The sequence below is a fragment of the Choloepus didactylus genome, chromosome 11, assembly GCF_015220235.1.
Source record: "Choloepus didactylus isolate mChoDid1 chromosome 11, mChoDid1.pri, whole genome shotgun sequence".
Lineage (NCBI taxonomy): Eukaryota > Metazoa > Chordata > Mammalia > Pilosa > Megalonychidae > Choloepus > Choloepus didactylus.
The window spans coordinates 26,345,675-26,360,271 of NC_051317.1; the positions used below are offsets into that span (position 1 = coordinate 26,345,675).

The following is a 14,597-nucleotide window of genomic DNA, read 5'->3' on the forward strand; positions in this document are numbered from 1 at the left end:
AAATAAAATAAATGAAATGAAATTAACTTGTTGATATCATGTGGATGCAGACTCACTCTTAAATCCATTCACAACAATCAGAGGTCCATTTAAAAATGAACTCCAGGGAGTTGTAGGTGTCTTCTGGTCCAAGTGCCCCAGCCTCGGGCGTCTTCTTCTAAATCCCCTCCCCTCTCCTGGTGCTACAAGCAGCAGACCATTCATCAAGGGTTTTGTATCTGAGACCCAAAAGTTTTTTACCCAAGATGATGAATACTGACACGGATGCCATTGGCTGAAAATCAGGTGGAACTGGACGAAAAAACATGACTTATTAATCAAGTGTTGGAACTCCAACACACACTTGAAGTTCTCTCAGCAAGAGTAGATGCAGTTAAGGAAGAAAATCTGAAGCTAAAATCAGAAAACCAAGTTCTTGGACAATATATAGAAAACCTCCTGTCAGCTTCTAGTGTTTTTCAAACAACTAATACAAAAAGCAAAAGAAAGTAAGGGATTGATATCCTTTCTGCTTTATGGAATTGTTGCTGATCTTTTTTTCTTTAAAATTTGAATAGATTCCAAAAGTTATAGTACATTTGTTTGTGGTTTCATTGAATATTTATGAAGATAATGGCAAATCTAAGCAAGAATTAAGAGCTCTAAAAGTATGAATGGAGACTTCTATGAGTTTGTATGTTATCTCAGTCTATGAAAATGCATAAATGTATTGATTATAGAGACTTTATAATTAGAATTGTATATATTTAAGAAAACTTGAAAATGAGTGTTTTATCAAATTCGCTTTGATTTGTAAGTATAACACTGTCTTTTTTATAGGCTTTGTAAAAAATGATACAAAAATAACTACCATTTTGTAAAAAAGTGACCAAAATTATGCACTGAATACACAGCTTTATGTACTCTGCCCACCATCTTGTGCCTCTTTTCCATTTGCCTTTTCCTTCCCAGTTCCCCTCTCCTAAGGATGAACAGTTGGTTCCACATTTGTAAAAGCAATTTGAGTAATTAATCATTTATGAATTTAACCTGAATTCATTGTTGAACTTAACCAAAATAAGTTTCTCAACTAAGACCTGTAATTTGTTATATTTAGTAACAGGATAGGACTGTTAGTTCCTCTTTGATAAATTGAAAACAGAGGCTATAAATAAGATTGTTCTTTAAAACTGTGAAGTTTCAAATTGGGATATTTGTTGTTCAAAACTTCCTTCCGCACAAAATGACCACTTGGTATCTACAAAGATGAGCTCTGGTTGTATGTGTATAAGTGTGTGTGTGTGTGTGTGTGTGTGTGTGTGTGTGTGTGTGTGTGTTTAAAATAGAAAACCTCGGGAAACATAGAAATAAAATGGAAAAAGTGCTAGATAAACAGTAACCAACTCCAAATGTTTTCACTCCAGATTTGTGTAATACCTGACATAGATTAGGACTTTTGGGGAATATATATGAAAGTGGATTAAGTCTGACTAACTTTATGTAAGACAAATTTGGAAGGAAACAGTTACAAAGTGTTTGGTCTCTTAAGGTTTATTTATGGTGCCCAGAAGATCAAGTTTGCAAAAATCCTTAAGACTATGTTAGTATCAGAATAATGAATAAAATGGGAGGATTTTATTTTATATATGTACTGGTTGATAATTTTTCTCAGTATTTAATCTCATTAGTTCTTGAATTTTCTGTAAATCCAACTACTTGATTTTTAGAATTTTGGGCATCCTTTTATTAGCACTTTTTTTTGTTAAGGGAATTTTGCAGAAGTAATGTTGAAATGTTAGTTATAACAGGAAGACAGATTCTAATATAGCTTGTGGTTTTAGATTTGGGTCACTTTTAATCATGGGATAATAATCTTATGTTTGTATTGGTGCAAGTAAAGTTCAATAAATGACTTCAGCTGTATGAATATTTAATAATCATACTAGAAACATTTTGCATCCTTTTGTGACCTAATTTACAAACATTTGAAAATTGTGTTGTGATTCTGCTTTGTTGTTTAATAAAAAGCTGTTTCAGGGAAAAAAACAAACTCAAGAATATTAGCTGATAATAAGAAAAAGTAGTACAGAAAAATGAGGATTTTTCATTGGATATTTGCCTTGCAAAATATGGAAAAGGTGCGGAGGGTGGATAGAGAGCTATCTAAAAATAGCTAAAGATACCATATAAGAAAGGAGGCACAAGAAGGAAAAATATATTTTAATAAAGAAAGTAGAAATATTTATTCAATGAAATATAAATAAATTATAGAAAATCTAACTTTTTTAAGTGGAACAAATTCCTCTAAAAAGTTAAGTATCATCAGAGTAAATCAAAACCCAAGATCTAATATAAAATAATTCTTACACAATTTTTACTAAGATATAGTGATGCAAATCATAGGGTCAAATGGCACAAAGTGACTAATTGTACAGAATGTTGTTTTAACTGTTCCATTTACCTGAGCCTCATTTCCTTTGGGTAATTTTGTGGATCTCTACTTCACTTCATCCAGGTTGCTGAAATGTGACCTATCACTGAAAAGTCTCTGAAAATTATTTTTTAAGAGAACAAGTCCAAATGTCTGCATGTACACCCTCCCCTTAGATTTTCTCCTTAGCACTTATTCTCAACATACATGTTCTTCATCACTTACCCCCACCCCCTTCCCCTGACACCTAATATAACATCATTCTTGTTAGACCTCACTGTTGCTCACCTGCACAGCACACACCTTGCCCAGGGCATTTGCACTGGTGTCCCCCTTGTCTGGAGAACTTTCCCCCCGTGTACAACAGTTAGGGGACAAACTCTTCACTTTTCATGTCTTTGATCAAATGTTATCTATTTTATTGAGGCATGCCCTGGACACTCTATTTCCATTTGCTTCCTCATGCCCTTGTGCTAGAACTTCTTATCCACTCCCCTATCTTAAAATTTCTTTCTCTTTCTAAATAGTACTTTTCACACTCAAACATGGCATGCCACTTATTTCTGTGTATTTTTCTGTTTCTCTCAGATAGAATATAGCCCTGTGGACAATGCCCTGTACATTGCAGGCATTCAGTAAAATGTTTTCTGAATAAATGAATAACATGCAATGGCATGTTTGTACATAATTCTTCTAGTATGTAATTAATCCAACAAATAAAACACATTTTGGGATTATAATATCTGAATAATATATGTGAGAAGGCTGAAATTGCATATCAACATTTAAACCTTACTTTCTCAGCATCTATGAGTAACTTATACAAATTTATTTCAAATAATTCATGTATTTCAATAAATTTCCAAAGTTTAATATAAAGGAATCACATTTTCTAACAACAAGGTATTTTAATTTTCAATTAATTTTCAAAATATAAAAACTGAAATTCTATTCAACTTGAAAATTAAAAACACTTAAAGCTAAAAACACAATCCTAAGTTATACTTGATCAAATGTAAAATAAAAATTTGATTCTAGACTATTTATATAATGGATAACAATAAAAGTAATGCATAACACTGAACATACAATAAAAATAAAGTGGTGCTCAGATGAATAATAGAAACATTAAATGTGGTATTCTTAAACAGGAAACATAAATAAATCACATAATTAATTATATGATGATGCTAGAGAAAGAAAAAGGAGTTAAATCTTAAAAAGTAGAGAGAATAACAGTGATGAAACTAAAATAGCATTAATGAATTAGAAAGCCAAAAATTGATTATACTTATCAAACAAAGAAACAAATTAAATAGAACCATAGAACCATTCTTTAACAACCACCCCCAACCCCCAAGGGGTGGGAAATAAGTAAAAAAAAAAAAAAACAGGAAGTATTCCATGAGAGGAGGAAGAAACTTCAGAAAAGGATGTAGGGACCTAGGATATGAAACTATATCATCATTTAAATCAGAAGAGTTTGACAATCTGTGGTCAAACTTTTGCTTCTGCCCTGACAGAGTAAGTGGCATGAGAATTTCCATGATATCATAACTAATTCTAAACCTGGACAAAATGCATATAAATTTTGCTTTCAGGCAGTGGACAACAAGCCAGAAAGTTCAGTTATTCATGAGATTCTGGAATTACATGAGAAGAGACTTATGTTTAACTTGTCTTTCTAGATAGCTGAGCAAGAAGTAAAGAGTACAAGCAGAGTATAAAGGTCTAGTCTTGTAAAACTAAGCAGACAGAAATTGGAGTTCCCAGCACCTGAAGAAGTAGAACATTCAAGACAGGGAAGCAGAAGAAGGGGCCCCAGATGTCTGTATGGGGGTTCCCTGTAGGTCCGAGGCTGAAGAATGGGCTGCATGTGTGCAGGTGGGACTGAAGGGCTTAGCCAAGAGACACTGCCACCGGGCTAAGAGCAGAATACAACTAGAGCTCACTAAGCACTTGGAGAAGTTAGAGTTACAACCAGTGGTTATGAAGAATATCTCTATATAATCTACTCAGGCATGAAACTGAGAAAAAAAAAAAGCCATAAATTAGAAGGACCATGCCCTGGAGTGAGGGTCATAGACTAAGTATAAGGAGAAAACCAAACATGTCTTCCTTATCAAAAAATAAAATAAATCTGAGATGTTAAAAAATACACTGTTTGTAATTTATGGCCTGCCAGAACAAAACTGAAGAAACTTTAAAGGAAGACAACATAGTCAACAGTTTATAAGATATCACTCCCAAAACACAGTATATAATTAAAAAAATCACTAAACACACAACAAAGGAAAAAAAAAAAAAGAAATGCAAAACATTTGAATAAAGATGTTTATAATATATTTTAAGATGATCAAGAATGGAAAGGTAAAATATCTGAAATGAAAAGTTATCTGGAAGAACTAAATATCCATTCATCACCTGGTGCACACTCCTAGAGGAAAGTTTGTGATGGGGCAACATCTAATGCTTAATACATGAAACTGTGAGGTTTTACAAAAGGCTAATTTAATTTAGATCAAGTAGTATTATAATTACTTAGTGATAATGTCAAGATAAAGTTACTGAAAATACTGCATGATAAAATTATGCATATATGTAAGTAGATATATAAATAAGCATCTGTTCCAGTTTGCTAATGCTGCCAGAATGCAAAATACAAAAAATGGATTAGCTTTTATAAAGGGGGTTTATTTGGTTACAAAGTTACAGTCTTAAGGCCATAAATTGTCCAAGCTAGGGGATAAACATTAGTATACCTTCACTAGAGAAAAGGTTTGGCATCTGGAAAACCTCTGTTACCTGGAAAGGCATGTGGCTGGCATCTGCTCTGGGGTCTGGTTTCAAAATGGCTTTCTTCTCTCAGCTTCGGCAATGTGCTCCTTCTGTCTGAGCTCTAGTAAACTAATCAAGGTACCCACTGAATGGGAGGGGCCACACCTCCATGAAAATGATCTGATCAGTGTTATCACCTACAGTTGGGTGGGACACATCTCCATGGAAACAAGGTTCTGACCTAATCAACACGAATATGTCTTTTGGCAGGACATAACACATCCAAACTAGCACAGCATCATATACATAAAGGAAAATAATTGGAGGAAAATACATGTAAAGATTAACAGTTACAAATTATTTTCATTTTCTTCCTTGAATTTTGTTGTACTCTAATTTTTGTGTAATAAACTAGTTTTGCTCCCATGATAGTGCTACACCTTTTAAAAAAATGTTTCATTGTGAAAAATGTGCTAGTCCCTCCTTGTGGTTAACAATCTGGCCTTTCAGTCACAGAGTAATTAAGTATTTCTCTAGAAATACCGTCTTTGTTACCCAGACAACAAATTAGAGCATCACAAAGGAACAGCAAACAATCATGCTCAAAATTATGAGGTGTCTAAGGAATAAGGAACTCTGGTACAAACCTAACATGGATGCATTAGTCCTTGAGCTTTTATCCTTGGAAACATGCCTAGCAATAGTTCTTGGAAACTGGTTCCCAGGGATGACCAAAGGTTTCATCAGCAGTCCGCAATACAAAAGGTGCCGTGGCTTTGTCAAGATGAAAGGCAAGGGTTACTTTGCCCTACTTTTATACATAGTAGCTCCGTGGTATACTGCTGAGACATAATTTCCAGGTAAGCTTTCCATTCGATGAGAACCTGAACAAAATTTTTAGATTGATTTATTTTACCTCAGGTTAAAACAAAAATGCATGCAAGAAAAATTAAAATTCGTTTATTTTAAAGGGAGCAAACATTTTGACCTAGGAATTTGGATCTCTGTATATAAATTATATATTTTATTTGTGTGAAAAATTTGAGGATGACAAATATCTAGACAGATGATTTTGGAAGAAACTTTACCACCACCTTTTGCTCATGGTCAGTATTATTGTCAAAATTAAAGGGTTTTATTTCAAATCAAATAAAATGGGTGTGTTATTAAAAGAACATACCTATGCATATGCGTATCATTTAGGCCTAAGGGAAGCCAGGACTTGCAGAAATGGAAATACAGAATTGATGGAATCTGGGTCCACAAGCAATGCACATAAATTGGAAGTATAATTTTGGAAGAGTTTTTATTTTGAATGGTCAATTTTGGAAAACAACTTATCTTTCAGAAATTAAAATGTTGTGTGATCTTAATTTTAACACAATCAAATAAAGCCCTATAAGGTTGATATTTATGATTAGACATTGTGTTAAATAAAATTGTATACAAAATAAAAGTAAATGACTCATTAAAACTTTTTCTGTCATTGGTTATTACAAAACAAATATTTTCTCAGTTTTGCTGAAATTAACCGTACAGAGTTAGATAATGTTACGAACATGTTCTCTGGACTCCACATATCTCTGTAGAATGACAGAATCAACATTTAATGGCTTTGACTCTGGATAAGTTACTTAAACATTTTCTGCCCTTTTTCTTATCTAAAAATGAGGATAATAGTAACACCTATGGTATAATATTTTCAGGTGGATTAAACGTGTTAATGAAGGCAAGCATTTATAACCCTGACCATTCAGTCCAATTATGTAATATACATGGACTTGTATTACAGAATATTCAAATGATGACTTATAGCTATCTATATTAACATTAAGATTTTTTCAGTCATATTTTGCAAATTACACTTTGTTAACAATTTCTAGAAGAACTAAACAATTTTTTTTAAATGCCAGGTCATTCACATAAACAAAAAACTTTTTCAAGCCATTCATGCTGAATATCAGCTTTGATTTCCGAACAGTTTACAACAGTTGAACACTACGTGAAGTAGGAATCACACAAATGTGCTTGATTTCATTCTTATGGGATTGACAGACTCTGAGGTGATCCAGAGGGTCCTCTTTATGTTATTTCTCATGATATACTTGATTACCGTGTTGGGAAATGCAGGGATGATACTGATAATTCGCCTGGACGTCCAGCTTCTCACCCACATGTATTTTTTCCTCAGTCACCTGTCATTCCTTGACTTCTGTTACTCTACGGCCATCACACCTAAAACCCTAGAGAATTTATTGAATTCTACCAAGTGTATTTCATTCATGGGCTGCTTCACCCAGATGTCTTTCTTTTTCTTCCTGGGTGTCACTGAATTTTTCCTTCTCTCTTCAATGGCCTATGACCGCTATGTAGCTATCTGCAATCTTCTGACTTACCCAGTTGTTATGTCCAGGAGATTCTGCCGAGCCCTCGTCACTGGGTCCTATGTGACTGGCTTTACTGAATCATTAGTCAATGTTGTTTACATGAACAGTTTGCATTTCTGTAAATCCATTGCAATCCACCACTTTTTCTGGGACACAATCCCAATTTTAGCCCTGTCCTGCACTGACACTCAGGACACTGAAATTATGATACTCATTTTTAGTTGTGTCAATGTAATGGTGTCTCTTATCACAATCTCTGTGTCCTATGGGTCCATTCTGTCTACCATCATGAAAATTAATTCCACTTCAGGAAAACGCAAAGCCTTCTCTGCTTGTGCCTCCCACTGCCTGGGGGTCACCATCTTTTACAGCACTACGATTTTTACTTATTTAAAACCAACGCAGTCCTACTCCTTGGGAAGGGATCAAGTGGCCTCTGTGTTTTACACAATAGTGATCCCCATGCTGAATCCACTCATTTACAGTCTTAGGAACAAAGAGGTGAAAAATGCTCTCATTAGAATCATGCAGAAGAGAGAAGGCTCCGGGCAATTCAAAGGACAGTGATGCTGTTCATTTAACCTCACCTTTTCTTTCTGTCACATTTGCATATTTACTTGGATTCTATCTAAGATAAATTAATCTTTTAGTTTATAATTCTGTTGAGCCGTCTTTTACTTGGCCAAACATGATCCTGAATATTTTCAGGAAAATGGTTTTGGAAATCCATTTTGAAATTGGAAATCGTGCTTTAAGATTTAAACTCGGTGTTTAAATACAAGTGTTTTATAAAGAGCAACTAATATGCAAAATAAGAAAATGTCATATCACCTTTTAAATATTACATAAATCCCCATGGATGTTCCAATTTCAGATACATTTATTATAGAAAACAGCCATTTTTTTGACACATTGATAGTTCCCAAACTCAATCCATTTAATATATAGGGAAGAAACAAGTATAGAGTTTGAAAGCACTTACTTTGAAATCAGACGTTCCAAGGTTATGATTCTAGATCTGCGATCATTTTTGCTATATAATCTTTAATAACTCACTGATAATTCAAGACTCAGTGTCCTCAATTATACAAGATAAATAAAAATTCCAGGTCTGTGAGTTACTGTGAAGATTGAATGAGATGAAGAATGTAAAGCACTTGATGCAGTACAAATAAATTGTGGCCATTGTTATCAGAAAACCTATATTTTGCAATATTTTGAATACACAATGGCTCTTCTTTTGAGGAATATTCACTGGTGTTCTATAAATTACTTTCAGTTCACTTAAACTAATAAACTGTTAAAAGTTAAAATTCAGTGTTCAATCATCCAGACCTAGAGCTAAGCATAATATTGTGAAATAATTAAACTATAGAACATGTTACATATTAACAGTGAAGAAAACTTGGAAATAGTGAAAAATATTAAATAAAATGGAAATGCCCTAAAGAGGACTGAATAATCAGTAAGAGGTTAATTTTATTCTTCTAAAGTAACAATTATGCATATGTATGTATATTTTACATAAGTATTGTTATTTTTTACATAATCTTTTGCAGTTTTCGGTTACTACTTATAAGTAAAACTTTTGGCATTTACTTTGTCATTTAAACCTGTGAGATGACTGTGTTCTTGGTAACTTGGTAAAATACTCTTGCAAAGCTTTAGGATCTGAAATTTTGTAAATTTTCCATGTTAAGTTTCTGCATGCAGTAATATGTTTGGTGTCTAATTGCTAAATATTTGAAAACCTACCTTTCTGTAATGTGTCTATAAAGTACTTTGCTGACATTCTGTGTACTTCATAAAATAATTCCCTTTATCCTGATTTCAAATTTTTCTTAAAGTTCCTTAAAAATAAATAAATTCTTCAGTTAATGCTTCACTCATTTATTTTGAAATCTTTAATAGAGAAATGGTGTAAAGCTAAGAATTTTCAAGGAATGATTATTTTCTTGTACCTCAAATTTTTGTAAGGTAGAGTATTTGTTTCATTTTTATAGAAAATATCCTCTACATAATCTGAAAATCCAATTCTATTTGCCTTTGCAATTTGAAGGTTTTTAAGGAAGTATGTTTTCATTTCCCAAGTACTTGATTTTTTGTTTATTTAAACTTTTGTAATTGTAATTAGATACATTGTCTTCAAGCACTAGAATTATAACATTTGATTTTCTTTTCAATTTATATTAAGATTTTCTTTGTAAAATTAAATCTGCTTATATTCTTAAAAATTTTTTGAATGTTTAAAGTTCAACCTCTATTTCAGGAATAAAATATTTAACAACAGTCTGCTAATAAAAGAAAACATACAATTAAAATCTGTAAAATCTGCATTATACTTATACTTTCTGAATTTATTTTTATATTGGGTCTTATAATACATCAATAACAAATAAAATTAATTTACCATGAATTTTTTTGCTTTGAAATATGTGTATATATAATTTTTATTTCTTTCTCCTCCTCTTTTTTTTTACTTTTATTTACAATTAGAAGTAAGTCCTTCTTAAGCATTTATGTTTTCACTGTATGCCTTTTTCAGTAACTTCTCATCTTGTAAATGCGTTTCTCTTTTCTTATATTTACAGGCTTTTTCCATCCTTCTGAACTTTTTTATTAACTATGCTTTCTTGGAGCTATTTTTGTCATAATCTTCACTTTTATTTATAGCTCAAGCCACACAATGCCTAAACCTAGTTTTCCTTCAGTCAACTAGTTTTAGAACAACAAAATGTTTAAAATTCCAATGCCTGATATATTTTCTTTCAATTTTACATGTTTAGTATTATTTCTTTGAGGCAATACAAGGTTCCGTCTGAGGTTTTAATCCTTCCGTCTGGAAAATTTTTGAAGCACAAATCTGTGGGCTATAAATTATCTCTTTGTGTGGGTTTGTGTATGTGCATGTTAATTTTCCTGAAAAAATCTTAATTTGTTTTTATATTTGAATATTTAAGGATTATTGGATTCTGCAATGACAGTTATCTTTCAATAATTTAAACACATACCTTCCTTATGTTCCAGCTGGCATCATTTTTTTTTTATGCCCATGAAATAGGAGCCAGTAAAGTGTTTTAAGTAGAAGAGAGGCATGATCTGACTGATAACTTTGTTATATTAAGAGCAGACTGTTAAGAGTAGATGCAGCAAGACTAGTTAGAAGGTGACTCGGTAACCAATGTGAGAGGTACTGGTGGCACAGACGAGGAAGCCAGTAGTGGAGGAGGTGAGAAATGGCCCATTCTAGAAATACTTTGAAGGTAGAGGCAAAAGGAGTAAAAGGAAGAACAGCAAAATCCCAGGTCTCAGGGATAACTACTGTTAATATTACTTTATTTATTCTAACAAAAGATGGTCGCCCTGAAAAGCCACGAAGCTGGCACGGTGTGCGCTGCTCAGAGTTATGGATACTCTCCCCACTTTCTTTTCCCTCCTCAGCCCGCTCCAGCCTGGCTTCCACCTCTGCCACTCTACCAAAACTGCTCCGATTAACATCACCAGTTTCCTCGAAGTTGCTCAATCTGCTAGACACTTACCTCTCCTCACTTATTCCCCTAACAGCATGTGCCATGGTTGACTCTCCCCTCTTCCCGGGATCTCTCTCTTCCCCGGGCTCCCCTGACCCCGCAGTCTCCTGGTTTCCCTCCCATCTCTCCGGTCTGTCCTTCTCGGTCTCCTTTGCTGGTTCCTTCTTAGTCTCAGGTACTCTTCCCTTCTAATTTCAAAAACTCTCCCTTGCAAATTCATTTAATCCCATGACTTAAAATATCGGCTAAATGCTGATGGTCCCCAAAAGTATCTCTATCTCCTACTAGCTACCCAGTACACACCCCCACTTGGATGTCTCATGGGATCTCATGCTAAATATGTACAAAAGAAACCTCGATCTTCCATCCCAAGTCTCCTTCTCTCTTTTTCAATTATTCATTCAACAAATATTCACTTAGCCCTACAATATGCCAGGTACTGCGGTTGGCACACAGGATAAAATAATGAGGCACCTTTAGTACATATGTTCTACTTCACAATAAGGAAATAACTGAAATGGTGGAACTATAACCCACAACATCCTTTGAAATTTGCTCTCTAACTACTTGTTAAATTGTACTTCGAATGTTATCGCTTCTCTCTATATATGTTATATTTCACAAAAATGTAAAAAAAGGTGAGGGGAAAAAAGGGACAGTGGAAGAGAGGGACAATGGAAAGGAACTTACAGATATGTGTGAAATTACAAATGGGCAAAGTGCTTTGAAGGAGCAGTTATACAAAGTTATGGGAGCCCCTGAAACTAGTCTTAGAGTTTGGGTTTCTCTCGTTTGGGGTGCTGGGTCTGTGCCAGCCCCAGAAGGATGCCCCACAGGGAGTGGCTACTTGACCAGGGCAGGGGTGGAGAGGGCCAGGGGTGAGGGTCCAGGCAGGTGTCTCTCTACCTCTACCCCGCTCCCCCCCATAAACCCCGAGGGCCTGCAGCCTGCCCCTCCAGTCACAGATTCCTTCCGTGACCTCACCGGATAGTGATGACCTCACAGGCAGTCTCAGGGTTTCCATGGCAGGGTAACTATGCAAACGTAGTGCCCTTGGGGAAACTTCCCTGCCAGTTCTCTAAGAGACGCCAGTCCGTTTGGTTGCTTGAGGGAGAATGTCTGACCGGATCTTCTACATTAACGCTAACTTGTCTTCTGTCCCCTGGGCGGGCAGCACAGCAGGTAGGCCTGGACTGGGCATTTGTGTGCACACGACCTCATCTGGCTGCCACATGTCCTTTTGGGCTTGCCCACCACACCTCAGAACTTGCCCAGCCATAAGTAGTACCAATGGCTTGGAGTCAAGGACCCCTTCAGGGCCCCATGGGGTTCCTGCTTCCTGCTGAGGGCCCTGGACAACGGCTCCGAAAGGTCCTAATCCGTATAAATCTAGCCTTAGGTTGCAAGGTGCTGCCATTCACATGCTTTCTTGAGTGCTGTTTTTGTTGGCAAGTGATAGAGCAGTTTGAGGAAGAGCTATTGAGGACCACTCATGTCAGACCCAGGCAGTTTACGATGCTGTCATGTCAACACACACACGGGTGCCCTCAGACACGGGCCTGACTGAGCTGCTGGTCCTGGGGCAAAGGGTGGTGTCATAGAGCTGGGAGGAGCAGCAGAACTGAGGGAGAGATGAAGTGCTACTGAGACTGGAGGTCTGGGAAACTGTCTCAGGAGGTTGGGTTAATGTGAGAAGCTCCTTGAACCAAGCTTGGTATGCAGAATTTGAATCTGAACCTCCTGGTTGCTCTGCCTCAGTACTTTTGCCACTTCCTAATCTAGATGAAAGTATCAGAGGGCTAGAGTTGAGTGTGGTTGAAACAGGCAGCATGATTGGGGCCCAAGATTAGCTGCCAGGAGAGAGGGGTTCTTAACTGATTTATCTGAGATTATTTTTTTTCAAAACTTGGAAACCATTTCTAGCAAAGCCTCAGAAGTAACAGGCTTTAAGAAATGTTTCCTGGGTTGTGGAAGGGAGAGAATCAGAATCATTTTGGGGTTAAACTGTTGTCTTTGGGAATGGGAAACAGATTTCCTCGTCTCCTACTGCTGCCGGAGTCTCCACGGAATTGCCTTTCAGTCAATACACCTTCTCAAGGGGTCTCTTGGGCGTGATGGCCCAGACAGGAGGGCATCAGGCAGCAACAGTGAGAGAGGGGAGGTCCTGGAAAGCAAAAGTGACTGATCAGTTCTGGTCTTCTTCCCTGCAGCTGTGGCTCCTGTTTCTCCTCCCACACCTGGCTACTACCATCTCCTCTACCGAGGGTGTGGAGAAACCCGGGTGTGCTGGCATGGGGAGACGTACTGCCTGGTTGGAGGCTACCGGGTCTATGGGGATGCTCCTGTGGCCACCCCAGCAAAGGCGGAAGCAGAGAAGCCAGGCCCCAGGCGGGGTCTCAAGAGACGCCGAGCTCTGGCAGAGTCAGACGAAGACCCAGGCTGCTCTGGCCCCAAAATTCGGCGTTTACAGCACAGTGCCAGGAGGCTGACCCACCAGAAGCTTGCTGGCTGAGCCACTCTATGCAGAGGACAGACATTTAGCTGCCAAAGACCTCTAGTGCCTCTTTTTGCAGTGACCTCCATTGCCCATCACTGGAGATAGAACCTGAGCCTTCCTGCCTGAGCCTGCCCAAGCCCCTTCCATACCAACTGGCCATCGGCAAGGAACTGCAGAACCAGCAGAACCCAGGAGGGACTGGGCTTCCTGAAACTGGCAGAGACCAAGAGGAAGCAATCTGTGGCCACCCAGGGAGCCTCCTGTCAGAGTTCCTAGGAGGCAGAAGAGGGAGACCCAGGGAGACCTGCTCTCTGGAGCCCCTGAGGCTAGCATACTCCTTTACTCCCAGCCCTTTCTGGCCCTAGTGGGGTCCCCACTGCTCAATAAAATGGTTTTTCTTTAACAGTGTTTGCTTGAAATCCAGCCTGTCCAAGCCTGTCCCAGTTCCCTTGAATACCTTCCCATTTGTGGGACTTGGTTGTCCTGTCTCCAAGAGGGACTCTTGGGTTCAGCTTCTGACTACAAGGTGCCCTCACTGATACCTGTGTGAACTGGGGCAGGACACAAGTAGGTTCTTAAGAAATGGAAAGACTGGTGAGTGCTTCTGTGTGTGTGTGCATGTGTGTGCATGTATAGAAGAGATATAGAAGAGATGCAGGGTTGAGAAGATGCTCTTCTGTCTTATCAATCCATTCATTTATCCATTTATTCAACAAATATTTATTGTGCACTTGTTACATACCCGCCACTGTGCTAGTTGCTTGGGATAGACGAGATGATCAAAGCCACTCTCCTCAACACCCACAACTAAGGGAAGAGACAAACAAGTAAATAGCATAATTTCAGGTAGTTATAATTGCTATAAAGAAAAATAAGGCAGGAAAAGAGGGTAGAGTGATGAGGGGGTGCTATGTTACACTAGGTAGTCAGGGAAGGCTTCTTTGAGGAGGTGATATTTCAGCAGCGATGTGAATTAAGGAGCTTGTGAGGGGTAG

The 14,597-nt window shown here is 37.2% G+C and overlaps 1 protein-coding gene and 1 pseudogene across 1 annotated transcript; both read left to right on the plus strand.

Moving 5' to 3' along the window:
• The first annotated feature begins 203 nt into the window (after positions 1 to 203).
• LOC119506385 lies at positions 204 to 492 on the plus strand (annotated as a pseudogene).
• Positions 493 to 12,220: 11,728 nt separating this feature from the next.
• On the plus strand, positions 12,221 to 13,617 carry LOC119506100 (DPEP2 neighbor protein-like). Its single transcript, XM_037798983.1, has 2 exons — positions 12,221 to 12,287; positions 13,316 to 13,617. Exons 1-2 carry the CDS (start codon positions 12,221 to 12,223, stop codon positions 13,615 to 13,617), a joined length of 369 nt encoding a protein of 122 aa, XP_037654911.1.
• Positions 13,618 to 14,597: the final 980 nt, after the last annotated feature.